The 20241-nt window shown below is 49.4% G+C and overlaps 1 protein-coding gene across 3 annotated transcripts in view; it reads right to left on the bottom strand.

Annotated features, from left to right (window-relative positions):
- GANAB (glucosidase II alpha subunit) overlaps window positions 1–20241 on the bottom strand; it is a 329555-nt gene that overhangs the window by 119228 nt on the left and 190086 nt on the right. For all 3 annotated transcript variants that reach the window (XM_085626079.1, XM_085626077.1, XM_085626078.1), the window contains 4 exons: window positions 19036–19279; window positions 18326–18390; window positions 17832–17905; window positions 16457–16531 (listed from right to left, as the gene is read on the bottom strand). In XM_085626079.1, the coding sequence (XP_085482205.1) occupies window positions 16457–16531; window positions 17832–17905; window positions 18326–18390; window positions 19036–19279 (458 nt within the window). The remainder of the gene's footprint in view (window positions 1–16456; window positions 16532–17831; window positions 17906–18325; window positions 18391–19035; window positions 19280–20241) is intronic.

Genomic DNA, 20241 nt, shown 5'->3' on the forward strand with positions numbered 1-20241 from the left:
AAGTGTCCATACTGCACTATCTCAGGAGCCATGCTGCCAAACTCAAGGACGAGAGATTGGGGTGAACCATCTGCCCTCCGAACTTCGTGAGGAGGTCCGGTCGGCACGGCAGGCGCCGGTGTGGCAGAACAGACCGGTGAAGAAGGTCGGTGAACCACCATTGCCTCGGCCACTCCGGAGCAATCAGGATCATTCTGGCTCTGGATTGCGACAGCTTGATCAGCACCGCCGGAATCAGGGGAATGGGTGGAAAGGCGTAGAGAAAGCTGTTGGACCAGCTGATCCATAGTGCATTCCCCAGCGTCCCTGGCTGGTAGTACCTCGACGCGAAGTCGCGGCATTTGCTGTTTTCTGCCGTGGCGAACAGATCTATATCCGGAGTGCCCCATTCTGCGAAGACGTCTCTTAGCACGTCGTCGTTTAGCACTCTCTTGAACGAGTCTGCTGAGCGCGTCTGCTTGGGCATTCTGCACTCCCGGCAGGTGGGTCGCCGTGATCGTCAGATTCCTGGCCACCAGCCAGTTCCAGATCGCCTGTGCCTCCCGAGACAGGGTGCGTGACCGGGAGCCCCCCTGCTTGTTGAGGTAATACATGGTCGTAGTATTGTCCGTCTGAACCAGCAGGGAGGACGTCCTGAAGGAGGGATGGAACGCCTTCAAGGCCAAGTGTACTGCTCTGAGTTCCAAAAAAGTTGATATGGTAGGTCGTCTCCATCTGCGACCATATCCCCTGAATCTGAAGAGGGCCCGAATGCGCTCCCCAGCCCTGGAGAGACGCATCGGTCACTATGGTCTGGGCCGGAATGTCCTTGTGAAAAGGGGTCCCCTTGCAGACATTCTCTGGGGAACACCACCATTTCAGAGACTGCCGAGCGTGCTGAGACAACTGGATCTTGTCCTCCCAACGCCCCCTCCTCTGGTCCCATTGATCCTCCAGACATTCCTGCAGGGGCCTCATATGCAGACGTGCATTGGGGGTGAGGAAGATGCAAGAAGCCATCGACCCCAGTAATGAAGACACCGTCCTCACCGTAGGAGAGCGGGCTGAGATGAGATGCAGAGCCTTCCCACGGATCGATAAGCGTCTCTCCTCCGAAGGACACACGCTTGCGGTCAAGGTATTGACTGAAGCCCCCAAGTACTGGAGACACTGCACAGGGATCGGCACTGACTTCGTCATGTTGATGTGCAGCCCCAGACGGTGAAGCAAAGCCGCCGTCCTGTTGAAATGGCACTGGGCTTCCTGATAAGTGGACGCTTTGATCAACCAGTCGTCCAGGTAAGGGTACACAAACACCTTGGTCTTCCGCAGGTGTGCCGCGACCACTGCCATGCACTTGGAGAACGTCCGTGGCGCAGACTTCAGGCCAAACGGGAGTACGGAATACTGGTAATGGTTGTTGCCTACCAGAAACCTCAGGAACTTGCGATGCTTCGGTGCGATCGGCACATGAAAGTAAGCGTCCTGCAGATCTATGGCGCACAGCCAGTCTCCTCGATGCAACTGAGGGTAAATCTGATGCAGGGACAACATACGGAACTTTTCTCGGCGGATCCACCTGTTTGCTTGACGCAGATCCAGAATAGGCCTGAACTCGTTCTTGTCTTTTTTTCTTACGAGAAAGAACCGCGAGTAGAGACCTTTTCCTTTTTGCCTCAAAGGAACAGCTTCTATCGCCTTCTTTTTTAATAGAACGTCCGCCTCCCGCTGGAGCTCCCGCACCATGTAAAGGGAGCGCACTGGTGGAATCTGTGGAGGCGAACTGGTGAGACGAAGACAGTAGCCATTGCAAACAATATTCAGCACCCACTTGTCCTGTGTTATTGTCCTCCACTCTGCCAGGTAGTGTTGAATACTTCCCCCCCCACCGGAGCGGGTAACGGATGAGGGGGAAGTAACTTTTCAGGGCTTCGACCCGGACGGGCCTTTGTTCCCCGCTGAGGACTGATGCTGGCCTCTGCCCCTCTGGCGCTTCTGAAAGGGCTGCCTCTGGTACTGCTGCTGTTGCTGGGGCTGTTGCTGGGGGCCCGACTGACGCCCTTGGCCCCTCTGCTTGGTGTAGCGCCTGCCCGAGGAACAGAAGGACCTCCTCTGCTCCTTAGGCCGCTCCAGCCCCACCGCCTTCAGAGTCTCCGCCTCAGCCTTCATGCGGGCCATCTCGTCATCCGCATGCGACCCGAATAACGTCGTGCCAGAGAATGGTAGATTGGCGATCTTCTGCTGCGCTTCCGGCTTGAGCGGAGTCAGCCGCAGCCAGGAATGCCTCCTCATATGTATGCCGTGGCAGTACCCATGGGCCGCCAGCAACGACACGTCCCCCGCCGCACTGATGATCTGATTAGAGACCATCATGCCCTCGTTCAGCACCTCTTGAAAATCCTCCCTCTTGTCTCTGGGCAGGGAGGCCGCGAACTGTTGCAGGGAGTCCCAAAGAGACCTGTCATAGCGCCCCAACAGAGCGGAGGCGCTAGCGGCCTTCATTGTAGTAGCCGACGTGGAGCACATCCTCCTCCCCAAGGAGTCCATTTTGCGACTCTCCTTATCCGGGGGAGCCGTGGAGGAAGGCGTCGTAGAGTGTTGCTTACGAGCCGCCGCCACGATAACAGAATCCGGTGGGGGGGTCCACTCTGAGGAACGCCGGATCCGAGTCAGGGGCCCTGTACTTCTTTGACAGTCTCGAGGGCGCCGGCTTCACCACAGCCGGCGTTAAGAACACCTCCATCGCAGGTTCCTCCAGTCCTGGGACCAGCGGGAGGAGGGGGCGCGACAGATGTACTTTATGCAAAGTCTCAAAAATCACAGACGTAGTGGGAATAGGGGTAGTCACTGATATCCCCAACTTCGCAGCCCCTCTCAGCAACACCTCCTGGAACGTGGCAATGTCATCCACTGGAGAGACGCGGGTAGGAGGCGTCTCTGACAGCGAGGGCGAATACTTGCCAGCCCCCGGAGAGTACGTGCCCCTCGACCCTCTGGAACGGGACCGATACCTCCGTCGACCATGTCCAGAGCGAGTGGAGGATCTGCGCCTACTCCGTGATCGCCGGCGAGAGCGAGAGCGAGATCTCTGCCGGTGAGGGACCCTCGGGGGAGGAGGCGGTGGCTGCGGTGGTGAGGCAGGCAGCTGAGGCACGGGCAGAGGCAGCGGAGGAGGTGGAGGAGGAGGAAGAGGAGGCGGAGGAAGAGGAGGAGGCTGAGGAGGAGGAGGCAGTGCAGGCACCGGTGGAGGCGCCGGTGGAAGGTCGGGCACCGGAGGCAAAGGAGGCCGCTGGGTACGCAGCGGGGTCAGATGGTCTGAAGCCCCATCACTTCTAGCCGGAGAGCCCCCATCATCATTGTCCGGGCTCGCGGCCACTCTCCTCTTCTTGGCGGGCCTGTCCCGCGGGGAAGCCACCGAAGGCGAACGTCCGCGCCTCCCCGATCCCCGACTGGAGATCGTAATCACCGAGGACGTATTCCCCGATGTCTGGGACGTCGAACTGTACCTTGACCTCGAACGGCGTCTCTTCGCCCTCGACGACGAGTGCCGCCCCGCAGTCGATCGTCCTCTCGACGTCGAACCAAGTCTCCTCGACGTCGACCCATGCCTCCTCGGAGTCGAGCCCCGCCTTGATCGCCGTCGCCGGGGTGTCTGCCTCGACGTCGACTGTCTCCTCGACGTCGACTTCTGGCGTCTTGACGTCGACCGCCGGTGCCTCGGCGTCGACTGCTGCGATCTTGACGTCGATCGTTGGTATCTCGACGTCGATCGTTGATGTCTCGACGTCGTTCGTTGGTGTCTCGACGTCGTTCGTTGGTGTCTCGACGTCGTTCGTTGGTGTCTCGACGTCGACCTGCGTCTCGGCGTCGACCGCCTCCGCCTCGACGGCGGGCGCCGGGATCTCGGCGTCGACTCCGTCAGCGTCGAGCCGTGGGTAGACGGCGGCGAGTGCAGTCCATGGGGCTCGGTACGACGTCGATGTGTTGTCGACGTCGACCGTGACACCTGCGACGGCGACCCGGTCCCGGGTCTCGCCGGCCCCTCCCTCGACGTCGAACGCCGAGGCTGCCGCGACCCAGAGCCCTGGATCGACGGCGAACATACCGGTGCCTTCTCTCTCGCCGTCGACGTCGTCGCCTTCGACGTCGAACGCGACCTACCAGCCGGTAGGTGTCGTTTCAGCTCCTTTTTCTGCCCGGAGGTCCCTCCAGGGGCTGAAGCATGGACGGAGGAGGGGGAATGGGACCCTCCATGCCCTGAAGTCTCACCGGTCCTCTGCTTCTCCTGTCCCTGAAGGCGAGTCTTCTCCCGGTCCCTCAGGGTCCTTTTCGAAAAGGTGCTGCAGATGTCACAGGCAGCTGGGACATGTGAGGGCGACAAGCAGAGGATACACACCTCATGTGGGTCCGTCTTAGCCTTCTTCCTCCCACACTCAGGGCATTTATCGAATAAAGCCATGCTGAGAGTGGGCCAAAACTGCTCCAGATTGCAGGCAGTAGTAGACAAAGGCTTTAGACGTCGAATGAAACCACTTTTAATCCAAAAAATCCGATTTTAATCAATTAAACCACCCAAAAGGGTAGAGCTCAAGCTCCAGGGTCCTGCTAGCAGGAGCCGGAAAAAAGAACTGAAAGTAACTTGTGTTGGCTGTGCATCCTGGGATACCGGGGGTCTCTGGAGAGTTTCTTAAAGGCACGGTATCCCTTTAGCAGACACATAATGACAGCCTATAGGGCTTGTCTGTCCACCCCTTCCTCTCTATTGTTTAAAGGGATTTTGGTGAAGGGAGTTTGTGATAATAAAGGAACATGTCAAATGTGAATAAAAATGACATTTCAACTTTATTTTGGCTTTTGTGTTCACTTCAGAGGAAGTGCTGGCCAGTGCAGCCTTGTGGTGATTAGGCTGTATTATTTTGTCTGTCTCTTAAGTGTCTTTGCAGGTTTGCAAATGCGGGACAGCTTAAGAGATATTTTTGATTGCTCCGGGGTCCCCGCACATGGGCGGGGATTATTCATAGATTATGACTATACACAGAGATCCCCTACTACAGAACAGAGGTCTTCAAACTTTGTTGCTCAGAGCCCCCCCTAAGCAAGATTTTTCGAAGTCGGGCCCCCCTCCAAAACATTATGGCAAGGATTGGGGGGAATAGGAGGGAAATGGGTGCGTATAGGGAGTGAGGCTTATGACCTGATTTCAGGAGTACTTTTTCTATAGCTTATAAACCTCACTAAATATGAGACTGCTAAAACAGCAAAAGCATCAAATAAAAACATGTATTATCCCAAACATACTTACCACCATAATTGGGGTGTTGTGAGCCCCTCCCACTTTTGGACCCCAATGCAACTACACCTGCTGCAATTCTCATAACTGCAGTCCTGAGTAGCAGGCTATCTCCTTTGCATCTTTTACCTCTTCCCCACCTTGGCGGATCATCACCTCGGCCCTAATGCTAGAAAGAAAAATATTCTGCCATGCCCCTTTTTTAAAGGTAAACTGTCATAATTGTGATGCAGTGGGCCCCTCAAGCCCCTGAGCTCCAGTCCTGCTTCATGTGCTTCCCTAACGATAACCAGCAGTGGCCACTTACACACCTGGCAGCAGTACCAGCTTCACTAATGAATGGCCTTTTTAAAAAGAAATTAAAAAAGAGACCACTTATATTGTCCCCTTCTTTTTGGTATCTCTCTGAAGAAGCTATCTCTGGCCATTTGTAAACATAAAAATGAGTCCGCATACAGTGCTCCATATTCTGGGCCTTCTCTTTGACAATATCAATGAATCTCAATCCTTTCCTCTGTCTCCTAGACTATTACTGTGAGTCTCCAGTAGTCGAGAGGATTAGGGCTCTGCATCTGAATGCAAACCTGCTGGCCTTCTACCTGCCACCCCATGGGCTCAGCTTTCACACAATGGTTAATATTGACTTTGAGGTGCCTCTGCCTGAAAGCGAAGGGTGTGGTGGTAGTGGAGAAAGTTGAAAAAGAAACCAGCCATTAATTGAGTCACTTAAAGCCAGGGCCACTGGAATGAGTTTCTGCAGCAGTAGCATTTTTGCACATAATTGTGAGTTTACAGCATTTGCTACATAATCCATAATCTGCTGATTCCAACAAAAAAAACTTGATTTTAGCTTAAACGGAACAAGTTACATAAAATGAGGCAAAGTGTTCGGAGCAGTGGAAGGCCCTTTGCAAAGATTCACTGGCAATCTTGTAGTTGCTTACGGCTGTATTTGGGTGAGATGAAATATTTCCCTTGACAGCGTTACCATGAGTTAAAATAACAAAATAATGAAGTAATGCTAACCACAAAATGTGCCGCATAAGGAATATGCTACTTACCAGTATGCATCTGTTCTTGGCATGTAGAGCTGCAGAGTCACACACGGAGGATAAGATCGCCATCTGGTGTTGGGCTCGGATGATTGCAGGTTGTTGTCTTTGAAAGAAGCCTTTGGTCACGAGGTTGGTGACTCCTCCCCTGGACAACAGTGCGCATGGGCATCCACTCCATCGTCAGATTGTTTTTTCGCCATGATGGGAAAAGATGGTGTATAGGAATGAAAGAAAGGATGTCCATGTGTAATGTCTAAGTAAGACAGATGCTGGAACAGATACAGGTCCCGGGGAGGCGGGCGGGCGTGTGTGACTCTGCAGCTCTACATGCCAAGAACAGATGCATACTGGTAAGTAGCATATTCCGTTCGAGGCATATGAGCTGCAGATCACACACTGAGGATAGATTATACAGCAGTGCTTTCCCTTAGCGGTGGTCGCCTGTATCTGTTGCAGCAGTTTGAAATAAAGTTTTTAGGACAGCCTGGCCCACTGAGGCCTGTTTGGCCTGCACGTCAACACAGTAGTGTTTAGTGAAGGTATGCGTGGTAGACCACGTGGCTGCCTTGCAAATGTCTTCTAAGGGAATGTTACCTAAGAAGGCCATAGAAGCCCCTATTTTACGCGTGGAGTGCGCCCTAGGGGGAACTGTAAGTGTACGTTTAGCCTTTTGGTAGCATATTTGGATGCATTTAACTATCCACCGGGCTATACCTGATTTGGAGATCGGATTGCCTTTATGTGGTGGTGCGAAAGCAACAAAGAGTTGTTTCGTCTTTCGAAAAGGTTTTGTCCTGTCGATGTAATAAAGCAAGGCTCTTTTGACATCTAAGGTATGTAGGGCCCTTTCAGCTACGGAGTCTGGGTTTGGGAAAAAGACTGGTAGCTCTACTGATTGGTTAAGGTGGAAAGGGGAAATCACTTTTGGAAGAAATTTAGGGTTTGTCCTAAGAACCACTTTGTTACAGTGTAGTTGTAGGAAAGGTTCCTCTAGTGTAAGGGCTTGTAGTTCACTTACTCTGCGTAGGGAAGTGATTGCGATAAGGAAAGCTACCTTCCATGTTAGGAATTGTAATTCACATTTGTGCATAGGTTCAAATGGGGGACCCATGAGTCTTGTTAGAACCACATTGAGATTCCACACTGGGGCAGGTGGCAATCTTGGGGGACGAATTCTTTTGAGACCTTCCATAAACGCTTTGATGGCTGGTACCGTAAAAAGGGACAGGTGTTGCCTATTTTGCAAGTAGGCTGCTAGGTGTAAACGTATAGAGGAATACGCTAGATTGCATCTTTGCAAGTGTAGTAGATAGCAAATGATGTTTTGGATGGAAGCATCCAATGGATGTATGTCATTATTAGCGCAGTAGATGGCAAATCGTTTCCATTTAGCGGCATAGCACGCTCTAGTAGTAGGTCGTCTGGCTTCCTTTATGATATTCATACAGTCTGGAGGGAGATTGAGGTATCCGAACTCTAAGACCTCAGGAGCCAGATCGCTAGGTTCAGTGTTTGAGGATCTGGGTGTCTGATTTCTCCATGGTTCTGGGTTAATAGATCCGGGGAGAGGCGTAGCCTTTGATGTGGAACTAAAGATAGTTCCAGAAGTGTGGTGAACCACGGTTGACGTGCCCAAGTGGGAGCCACCAGTATTAGTGTTAGTGACTGTTGTTTCAGTTTGCGTACCACAAATGGAACTAGTGGGAGAGGCGGAAAAGCGTACGCAAATCTGCCTGACCAGTTCATCCATAGGGCATTGCCCTTCGACTGTGGGTGTGGAAACCTGGCGGCGAAGGTTGGGCATTTTGTGTTTTCGGGAGTGGCGAACAGGTCTAGGTCTGGTTGTCCCCATTTTTGGAAGAAGGGGAGTAGAACCTTGGGGTGTAGTTCCCATTCGTTGATCTGCTGTGTGTGGCGACTTAGGAGGTCGGCCACTTGATTGTGGATCCCTGGGAGATGTTCTGCTAACAGGTAGATGTTTTGGGGAATTGCCCATCTCCAGATTTGCTGTGCCAGTTGGGACAGTTGGAGAGAATGTGTCCCTCCCTGTTTCTGTATATAATACATTGTCGTCATGTTGTCTGTGCGTATGAGGACAGTTTTGTTCTTTAGGTGTACCTGAAAGGATTTTAGTGCTAGGAACACTGCTAAGAGTTCCAGGTGGTTGATGTGGAGCAGTTTTTGTTGACTGGTCCATCTGCCCTGAGTGGTATGGTGAAGGAGGTGGGCTCCCCACCCTGTGAGAGATGCGTCGGTAGTTAGCACAACTTGTGGAAGAGGCTCTAAGAACGGTCGCCCTTTGGACAGGTTGATGGTGTTCCACCATTTCAGTGAGCGAAGTGAGCGACTGTCCACCAACACCAGATCGGTAAGTTGTCCGTGAGCTTGGTTCCACTGTTGTGCTAGACATTCCTGTAAGGGACGCATTTGAAGTTGTGCGTGTGGGACTATGGAGATGCATGACGCCATCATGCCTAGGAGCTGCATGAACACTCTTGCTGGAAGAGATGGATGAGTTTGAAATTGAGAGATGAGATTTTGTATACTGGCTATCCTGGCAGTGCTGGGATAAGCAATGGCTTTGGATGCATCTATGGTTGCTCCTAGATACTGATGTAAGTGGGAAGGTTGTAGATGGGATTTGGGGTAGTTGAGAGTGAATCCCAAATCGTGGAGAGTTTGAATTGTGCGATGAGTGTGGAGAACGCATTTTTGGTGAGTATTGGCTTTTATGAGCCAATCGTCCAGATAGGGGAAGACATGGATCTGTTGTCTTCTGTGGTGCGCTGCCACGACTGCTAGGCACTTGGTGAACACTCTGGGTGCTGTTGTTACTCCGAATGGGAGAACTGTAAATTGATAGTGTTGCCCATCGACTACAAATCGTAGATATTTTCTGTGAGCGGGATGCATAGGGATGTGTAGGTACGCGTCCTTGAGGTCCAATGTGGCAAGGAAGTCTCCCTGTTGTAAAAGTGGGAGGACTTGGAGGGTGGTCATATGAAAATGATCCGAATGTATATACTGGTTTAGTAGTCTGAGATCCAGTATGGGCCTTAGTGTTTTGTCCTTTTTGGGAATGAGGAAGTATAGGGAATATACCCCTGTTCCCTGATGTTGAAGAGGGACTGGTTCTATCGCATGTTTTTGTAACAGGGATTGAACTTCTTGTTTGAGGAGAGAGAGATGATGTGAGGACATTGGACGTTGTTTGGGCGGTATGTTTGGGGGGGATTGTATGAGTTCGAGGCGGTAGCCAGACTGGATAATTTGTCTGACCCACATGTCTGTGGTGATGGAAGTCCAGACAGGTAGGAATTGTTGGAGCCGCCCCCCGACTGGAGTGGAATGGTCTGGGGGGGGGAGTGGTGGCAAGTCACTGTTTAGTGGCTGGGAAGGTGCGGGTGTTATTGTTGTTGCCCCGCCCTCGACCTTTGTTATTGTTTCCCCTATAACCTCCTCGGAAATATCCTCTGTTAGGGGATGTTTGTCCCGAATTTTTAAAGGTGGATGTGGTCTCAGTTCCCGTGTTTTTGGAGCCTCCTCTATAAAAGGAGCGACGAAAGGAACCCCGGGTTTGAGGAGACTGTAGTGCTCCCATAGACTTGGCAGTTTCATTATCCTTTTTCATTTTCTCTAATGCAGTATCCACTGCAGGGCCAAATAACTGCTCTTGGTTGAAAGGTTGAGCCAGAATTGCGGTTTGAACCTCCGGTGTAAAACCGGAAATACGGAGCCAGGCATGTCGTCTGAGTAAGACGCTAGTATTGACCGCCCTAGAAGCAGTGTCTGCCGCATCTAAGGCGCATTTAATGGAGGCATTAGATATTAATTTGCCTTCTTGGATGAGGTCAGTGGCCTGGGACTTAAAGGGTTCAGGCAGATGTTGCATAAGGTCCTCAAGTTGGTCATAATGCGCCCTATCGTACCGGGCTAACAGGGCCTGGGTATTGGCAATACGCCAGTGGTTCGCCGCCTGTGCGGCGACTCGTTTGCCTGAGGCCTCTAAAAGTTTAGACTCCTTGTCCGGGGGAGGAGTTTCTCCAGTTGTCTGTGAGTTAACGTGCTTCCTGGCATTTGATACGACCAAGGAGTCTAAAGGGAGCTGGGCTTTAATGTATGCAGGGTCCTGCGGGGCTGGTCGGTACTTTTTTTCGATGCGTGGGTTGAGAACCAGAGCTCGAACAGGGTCTTTAAAGACCTCAGTGGCATGCTTTATAACCCCTTTAATCATGGGTAGTATGTGAACCGTTTGTTGTGACTGCTCAAAAGTATCGAGGAGAAAGTCCTCTTCAAGGGGGTCCGTGTGCATTGTGACGCCATGGAATGTTGCTGCCCTATTTATGAGTTGGCCAAACCCCAAATGGTCATCAGGATGGGAGGGCTTGGAGGGGTAGGTAGTGGGGTCAGGCATGTCAGGCATTGGATAAGACCAGCCATCTACTGGTGCTGTGTCTGGAAATGTAAAAGGGTCGTTTGGATCAACAGGATCATTAAATAAGTCAGGGTCCGCCCCTCCCCCTAAGTCATCATTATCATCCTGTGGAGGAGGTGAATGATAAGGAGGTGGTAAAGGTAAAAGTAAAGGAGAAGGAGGAGGAGGAGGAGGAGGAGGAGGGGGGGACGGGTCTGGAGGTAATACAGGAGAGGAAGGACGAAGTGGTGAAGTAGCACAGTCCTTTTTCCGTATGGGAGCTGGAGGAGGTGTGATGTCCAGCTTCCGTTTTTTGCATGGGACGGCAGTCACATGTCCAGTGTCGGGATTGATGTAGATCCGCTTTTGAGTAGGATCTGGGCGAAAAAGTTCATCCGGCTCCGAAGGTGGTGGTGGCGATGGCCGTTTCGGGTCTTTATGAACTTTTTTTGGTGTGGACGTAGTTTTCGGTGCCGATGAAGTTTTCGGTGCCGAAGGATGTTTCGGTTCTGATGGAGTTTTCGGTGCCGATGGCTTCGGTGCCGAGGGACTTTTAGGCATCGATGTCAAAGAACGTTTCGCGCCAGTGGAGACTTCGGTGCCGAGGAACGTTTCGGTGCCGAAGGAGATTTCGGTCTTGAAGCCTGTTTTGGTGCCGACAGTGGTTTTTTCGGTGCCGAGGGTGTTAATGGCACAATCACATGAGGTTTGCTCGAGCCCGAGCCACCTACAGGCTTAGATGTCTTCGGAGCGGGGCCCGAGGGCGGGGCTTCTGAAGAGGATTTTCGGTCGCGACTGGGCCCAGCTGGCGGAGTCTTGACCAATGTCTTTTTGGATGGGGCAGGGGGGGTGGTACTCACACGCTGCCCTGGAGTGATGAGGTCATCGGAATAGTCGGCCTCTGACACGATCGAGATCTTCGGTGTCATCTTCAGAAACATCCTGAGCAAAGATGTCCTCCGGTTCTGGAGCTGGTTTGGCCATAATATGGCGTCGAGCTCTTCGGTCCCAGAGGGTCTTCTTCGAACGGAAAGCGGCACAAGCTGGACAGGTCGATTCGTTGTATTCTGGCGACAGGCAGAGGTTACAAACCTCGTGGTGGTCACTGTGGGGGAACTTCGCTCCACACTGGGGGCATTTTTTAAAGGGTGTCCTGTCCATCAGCCGCTTCCGGAACCGGTCCGAGTTGATTTCGACGTCGATGGAATGAAGATTGAAGAGTTAAATCGATTGCTGGAGCGGAAAAAAGTTCATCCGAAACCAATGGCGGAAAAAAACAATCTGACGATGGAGTGGATGCCCATGCGCACTGTTGTCCAGGGGAGGAGTCACCAACCTCGTGACCAAAGGCTTCTTCCAAAGACAACAACAACCTGCAATCATCCGAGCCCAACACCAGATGGCGATCTTATCCTCAGTGTGTGATCTGCAGCTCATATGCCTCGAACTTAACCTTTTTTTGTTGCATCATTTAGTCAACCCTGCAGCATAATGTGGTCCTTTGCTACTGAATTATTCCAGCGGCTCTGCTTAAAGCTTCATGGCGGCAAAGATTTATTCTTTTTGAGATGTAATGTAGGGGTGTTAGATGAGATTTGGAATTGTGGAGGCACTTACAAAAATGTCTGCATTAGATACAGTTGTATTTCTTATTACTAAAAAGTATATTATGTAAGAACTTGTTTTACCTCAATCACTGCATCATTTTGCTGCAGCAGCAGCCTAGTTTAGACTATTTAAATACTATTTTAAAATATTGACTTAAATATTCAGAGTGCTTTCTGCTACAGGCTGGGACCTCATAGCACTATAAACAGGGCCACTGGAATTATGTGGTAGGAGAAGGCCAAATTATGCAAAAAGCAGAAGCGAATAATGCTGCATAATCTTGCCTATTTTGTGATCGCATTATTTTGCAATTTTTCCGACTTAACAGTGTCCTGGCATATATTTCCCCTCATTAGTCCCACTTTAACACCCAAATATAGCAATAAGCAACAGAAAGGTGACCAGTCAACTTTTAGAAAGGGCTTTCCGCTGCAAGGTAACGTGTTGCCGCTGCCGTTTGTGCTCGAAATAAGTTTTTTTTAATATCTGCAAATCATGCAGCAGATGATGGATTATGTGGCAAATGCAGGAAATCCATAACTATGCTCAAAATGCTAACACACATACGCACACATCTACAGTGATGGTAGTTGCAAACTGAGGTTTCCTAACCTAAAAGAGTGCATTTATCACCAGTTAGTTTAACTTGCATTTATTTTTCAATTCTTCTGTTATTGCATTATTTTATACACACTTAAAAGACTGTGATGAAACAAAACACAAACCCTTTTTTTTTTTTTTTTAGAAACTTCTTTGATCCTGCCTGCACACTCACTGACCCCCGACCCCCGACCCCACCGCACTCTGCTAACAGTTGTCACTGTCACTTCAAGGCCTGGGTGTAAATGAAGGCGGCCTGGAAATGTAGCAAATAAAGATCGCTGCACTTCCAGGCCATCTTCATTTACATGTACATTCAGAAGCATTAGCGCCCCCCTGGGAACCCATCCACGCCCCCCCAGGGGGGCGCACCCCACAGTTTGAAGACCTCTGCTCTAGATGTACTCCGAAAGGAAGAGCGGCGAAAGGAGCGCCTAGGAGGGTGTGACTGCAGGGCTCCCATGGACTTCGCCGTATCAGTGCCCTTCTTCATTTTTGAGGGCTTCATCTACCTTTGGGCCGAATAGGTGTTCTTGATCAAAGGGATGATTCAGAATGGAGGCTTGCACCTCTGGTTTGAAACCTGATATTCTTAGCCAAGCATGGCGACGGAGGAGGACGCTAGTATGAATGGCCCTGGAAGCTGTGTCTGCTGCCTCTAAGGCACAGCGTATAGAGGTGTTAGTTATTGTCTTACCCTCTAATTCATTGGCCCTAGTTTTGTATCATTCAGGGAGGTGGTGCATTATGGTTTCTAATTCATCATAATGTGCCCTATCGTATCTGGCCAATAGCGCTTGGGTGTTGGCGATACGCCATATATTGGCTGCCTGTGACGCAGTGCGCTTTCCTGACGCGTCCAGTAGCTTTGACTCTTTGTCAGGTGGTGGTGCTTCGCCGGACGCCTGGGAATTTGACCTTTTTCGTGCAGTGGAGACCACTAGGGAATCTAGTGGCGCTGGCCCTTTGATATAGACCGGATCTGTGGGGGCAGATTTGTACTCTATGCGTGGGTTAATGACCCTGGCCCTGACTGGGTCCTTAAAAACCTCTGGCGTATGTTTTACCACCCCCTTGAGCATAGGTAGTATGGAGGTAGACCCATGTGCGGTATCAAAAGTGTTGAGGAGGAAATCCTCCTCCACTGGGTCAGTGTGTAATTCTACCCCGTGATAATGTGCCGCCCTTTGAAGTAGGTGGTGGAAACCTAATGAGTCTTCCGGTGGAGATGGCCTGGAAGGGTAAAGGTCATCTTGTGGGACGTCTGGAATATCTGGATTATTGTAGTTGTCCCATGGGTCTGGGGATCCTGTAGGGGTGGGGTCTTGGGGCACATCCCCTGGATCGTGATATGGTCCCCCTGATCATCATCGTCTGGAGACTGGGTCGGAGAGCGATGAGGTGGGGGTGGAGAAGGCGGAGGTGGAGAGGGTGGAGGAGGTGGGGAAGGTATTCTGAAAGGGGAGGTGGCAGAGTCCTTCCTCTTTGGAGGTGGAGGCGGAGCCCGTTTGTCTAAATGTCTTTTTGGAAGAGAGTGCCAAATGTCCAGTTTTTAGATCCTTGGTGAGAGTTTTTTGTAAAGGATCCGGTGTAAATAGTTCCTGTGACAATGTTTGGTCCGTCGGCGCCGAAGTCTTCGGGGCTGATGACTTTTTAGGCTTGTCCGTGCCAGTTTGCTTAGCACTGGGCTTGGGAACCTCCGATTTCTTGTTGGGCGCCGAGGTGGGCTTCAGCATGGAAGTGTCAGTGCCGAGGGCCTTATGGGGTTTGGTCGGTACCGAAGATGGCGTCGGTACAGAAGCGCTGGGTTTCGACCCCCGAGGACTTCGGTTTGGAGGTCGAGGTAGAGGCCGGTTTCTTTTTCGGTGCCGAAGTGTGTTTCTCGGCACCGCTGGCAGGCTGGCTCGAGCCAGAGCCGCCGGAAGGCCTATTTGGCTTCTTCACCGGGCCCGAAGGTGGGGTGTGTGAAGCAGTGTCTCTGGTCTTGCCTAGGCCCGGAGGCGAAGGCGTGACCGAAGCCTTTTTGGGTGTCGGCGCGGGGGGGGGGGGGGGGGGGGGGGGTTATGTAACTCACGACCCTCTGCGCCGGAGTGATGTCCTCCACGTCTGAGTCGTCGGCTTCTGAGGCACTGACTAGGTCCTCTTCGGTGCGCTGCTGTCTAGGATCTTCGATGTAGTCTCCAAAGATGTCGACTGGAATGGAGGTCGAGGAGTGTGCCATGTTTCGTCTGGCTCTTCGATCCCGAATAGTCTTTTTCGATCTTAAAGACTTACAGGCCGGACAGTCTCGAGCCTCGTGTTCAGGGGAGAGGCAGAGGTTGCACACCTCATGAAGATCGGTGTGGGGGAATTTGGACCCACATCGATGGCACTTCTTGAATCGAGTTCTTTCCATCAGCCGGGACCGGAGCTTGGGTAGGCCCGAAGGCCGCCGTCGATGACGACTGGAACCGAAGATTTGTCAATGAGAAGGATTGTAGGAGATCGCGATCGAAACAATACCGCGATGTGAGGTGAGGATTCCGCTTCAATCGTCGAACTGGAAATGTTCGGAACCGGAGCGCTAAGATTACATCCGAGCCCGATGGCGGAAAAAAACAATCTGAGGATGGAGCCGAAGCCCATGTGCAATACGATCCAAAGGAGGAGTCACCGACCTCGTGACTTCCAAAGACTTTCCAAGAAGAAAAACAAACTGAAAACATCCGGGCCCAATACCAGATGGCGATCAATGCAAAAGTGTGTAATCTGCAGCTCATATGCCTCGAACATATGTTTACAGACATAGCTTGTGAAAGACTACCATGTTCAGTGATAAAGAAAAAAAACGACTAGATAAGCTGTTCAGAGCATGATTGCAATTTGCAACTGGAGAGATTCTTAAACGTGCAGTGCCACTTTTTCCCCTTTCTGTACAGTCCAAGTTAAAGGCCCCATTTTTGTTTTGTTTTCTTATAGTTCGTAAATGGTCAAAACAGTGATGACTTTAGGAGAATGTACTTTAACACTTATTGGACTTACTCCCGGCATTTTTTTATTGTTTTTTTAAACCGGAAAACAACAAATCAACTTCTACATGAGACTTATTGAAGTACTGACAGGATTCTACTTTTAAGGGGGCAGAGGCATTCCTACATGCAGAGGATGCAAACTGTCATCTTTGGACTGTAGTGTTTTGTCAGTTTGTTCTTCATGATTTAAAAACATAAGAATTGCATTAAAAAATGGAAAAAATATATAGAAAAGGTTGCCCTTTTTTAGCTATGTGTTCTTTTAATTCATTTTTAGAGATAAACATTTTATATTAAAACTAGTGTTTAGGTATCCTGCATGTGTGCTGAAAACGTCTACTGTTTCTCCTAGTCCCATCAACTCAAGACCCCAAACAATCATTATTCCTATCACTGCGGACAGTTAACAACTCACATAAGACTTGATAGTGTTCCACAATTTAATTAGAGGACACCTGCTGGTCTCATACAAATTTGACTAATGGGCTCACATACTTACACTGCTCATTGTTACAGGCACATACATTGTCTGAGGAGCGTGATGACTCTGGTGAGTGTGAACATCATACCACACCTGCAAGACAGGAACAGGGAGCAAAACAATAGTGAGCAAACCGTCAAAATGAAAACCAGGTGCGATGAAATGACTGTCAGAGGATTGAGTAGAAGACTGGTTAAAAGTGTTTGAGAATAGGCAACTGTGGGGGAAATGTGTTTAAACTAGTACACAGGGATTTGGCTACGTGAAGTACCTCCAGACAGATAACAGAAGGCTCACGGCACTGCTCCGGTTACTCGCAAAGAGACGTATTGTATTCATATGGGGTAGGACACGAGCACCCCAAAATGCGACATGGCTGAGGGACGCATCGTTCTGCCAAGAACAGCTGTCTGCATACTGTGACCGAATGCCTACTCAATCCAGACGTAAAGATGTTTGGGGCCCGCTGCAACTCTACATGAGAATGCACGCAACAGAGGAGATTACCTCCTGCCCCTAGACTTCAGATGAATAGGAACACCACCAGACTCACCTGCTGCGAGCGTCAATGAGACCCACTCCAGACCACCTAGTCTGACAGACCCACATGATCGCCAACCCCTTTTGTCTCCGGGTTGGCTATAATGGTAAGCTGCCTTTCTGTTCTTATGTTGTAATTTGGGGATTACAAAAGATATCCTGTTATCGTATAGGACTCTCTGCTGCGGAACCTCTGCAGGACGTCAGAGGCGCCAATAGGGGGACACATGGGAGATGAACAAATATAAGTTTGTATACAAGAATGCTGAGAAACCTTGGCCTGCAGCCTTTGTGAATGTTTCGCAATGCAGCATTTTGTATAACTTGCAATCTTGAATAATGAAAATCTTAAAAAGAAAAACGAGTACAGAGGAATAAAACTGGTAGAAGATTTGATAGATTGACAGTCGTACATGAAAGATATATTATATCCTCCAGACTGACTACACATCAACATGAATGGATGCCAAGTCTAACGTGTTCCATTCCGGTCCCTCCTTCTCTGGTTGTCAGACTGTTCATAAAATACCTGAGAACTGAAAGTATGAGTTTTGTACAGCCACTTACACAAGGACTATAGTTTGATGTAACGAGATGATAAAGACTTAACCTTATCTCTTCCCCTGGACCACCTTCCCAATGGCTGAATGCCTTTTTGTTCTGTAAAATTTGATGCTGCCGGGTATTTAGTGTGTTATGGTCTAGACTCCAAAACTATCTTTGCTTGGCTTCTATTGTCACACTTTGTGAAAAATCAACCAGGTTTTTTTTTTTTTTTTTTTAATTAAAGGGGTTAGTTCTTTCTATGTTTTGGGGGGGGGGGGGGGGGGGGGGAGGGTCAGATAGGACTTACCCCTTTTCCTGGTAGATAAACCTGAACTCCATGTGCTGCCTGCTCACTCACTGGATGAGCCAATATTGCTGAACCTGCATGCAACACAAGATACAAGTCAGCATGGTGTACAACCTTCACAACAGAAGTAGAGCCTCTATCACAAGATGCTCTAAACAAGGACAAAAAACTGCACATCATAAGTCAACCACCACAGTCAACCAATACCGAGCACATCCAAACCTATTGATCAATATATGCCAACCGCCAACCACCACCTTGACCCAGGACAACCAGTGTAAGATCAGGACCTGAACGTGATAATGCAAGACCTGAGCCTAACCTCAAATAGTACTATGCCCAGCCCAAATCCCAACCAGTGCACAATCTAGTACCAACCCAAATCACTAATTCGAGATACACACCGTTCTGCAGGTAGAGAACAACCTCAATCTCCCCTTTCTGCACTTCACCCATCAAAGAACAGACCCATGTTAAACATTCCATGGACTTACCCAACAAAAATTGGTCATCAATGCTGAAAGTGCTGATGTCTTCAGGATACTCAACCCAGAGAGGTCTGAAATAAGCACAGACATTAATAAAAACACAGTAGCAGCAATAAACATTCTTGATCAAGTAAATAAGGAGAACTATGACATCTGCTATTGGCTCCAATTATCCAAAGTACCACACTCCACTCCTTCTGTTCATGGTCCACATTTAAAAGGCAAATATGAGGATCTGCTCTTCAGTCTGACACACACTTATTTCACTGCTAAGCACTCTGAATTATTTGGCCAGATCCCAGCTAGTGCAAATGTTTATTATAAGAACAACACTTCTCTTTACCAGAGTGTTCAACTTTCAATCCTATCTACTTTAAAGCACTCATGCTTTGGGGCCTAGTTGGAGCAACCCAAAAAATGTAAGCAACCATTCTTCAGTCACAGGAAAAGGAATGAGAAACCCTGTGTTTATTGTACTGCTGACAAACTGTAAGAGATAAGGTAGCTAGCATAACTAAATAAATTATGACCGATACTGCATTTGAATAAGAACTTCTATTTGTTATTCCAACTCATCTAAAGTTTTTACAGGGATTGGTGAAATCACCAAAGCTGTCATATCAGCTATTCAAGTTACTTAGACCAACTAATACATATTTCCTTGTCTTATGCCCAGACCTGCCTTTCAAGTCACACTGCTAGTGGCTTCCTCTCACCTCATGACAGGCTCCCCGGTGCGGTAGGCATGGTAGAACAAAGTGTACCAGAAAGGCAGGAGGGCATAGCGTTCACGTAAGGCACTGCGGATCAGCTGCTTGTTCTCCTCACCAAAAAGCCAGGGCTCACGGCGGGTGGTGTCAAGGTGAGCATGGGCCCTGAAGAAAGGCTGATAGGCACCCATCTGGTACCAGCGCACTAACAACTCTGGGCTGGGGTTCTTGAAAAATCCACCAATGTCAGCTGTGTAACATAAGAAACAGGCAAGTTAAAGAGGTGAGGGTTTAGAAGATACACAAAAAAGAATTGGGGGTTGGGGGGAGAAGGAAACTGGCTTTGTACATACTATACCAAAGTAAGGTATAGTGTGCTCAGAGTCCAGTGGAACCCCAAAGGAAGGCAGAAGTATAAAGTTGATAAGACTTTAGTCTCTATTTTTGCGAGTGTGAGCTTTATCAGAGGGTAGTGTTAAGCATTTATTTTACAAACTCAGGCAAGAAATGATGTCACACACTGAACTCAGACCAATTTTTTTGTTTAAAAATATTACTTAGTCATTTTATTTCTAGAACCAAACCAGGCCTGGTGCAGGTAAGTGAAATAATACTTTGCAATTCTTATGCAATAAATTAGTTGAATGCAGGTTCAAATGCAGTTGGTTAATTTAACAGGTTAGCTGACCAATGGAAACTCAAACTACCCATTCAGTTTACAAGCAAATAGTAAAAAAAGTAATCAAGAAAATCTCCCTTGTAGAAGACAAAGCTGCCTTTGCCCGCAGGAGCCATGCCAGGATGACACTGAGCAGCTATAAATCACTTAGGTCACAGGCATACTTCCAATTGGGGTTCCCCAGGAAGACCAAAAAACAATTCTTAAAATACAGACTAGAAATCCTGCAAGCTACTCCACACCTTCCACCATGGCCGAGGGAGAAATGTGCTACCACATGCAGACTATGCGGCAATGGTACTGAGGATATGGTACACCTAATCTGCTCTAGTACTAACAAAGGAGGAAAGGATTGGACTACTAAAGGCGCACTTTTACGAATGAGGGATTCGAACTCTGAGACAGGCATCGATTGCATGCTTGGACTCCAAGGACCCACTGCTAAATGGGAAGCTAGTGAAATTTGTCAGAAGTAGAAACGAAGCAAGGAAGAGCAGCACCCCTTCCAAATGCAAAAACAGCATAAGGTAGTT

Source organism: Triturus cristatus, chromosome 9 (genome assembly GCF_964204655.1).
Source record: "Triturus cristatus chromosome 9, aTriCri1.1, whole genome shotgun sequence".
Lineage (NCBI taxonomy): Eukaryota > Metazoa > Chordata > Amphibia > Caudata > Salamandridae > Triturus > Triturus cristatus.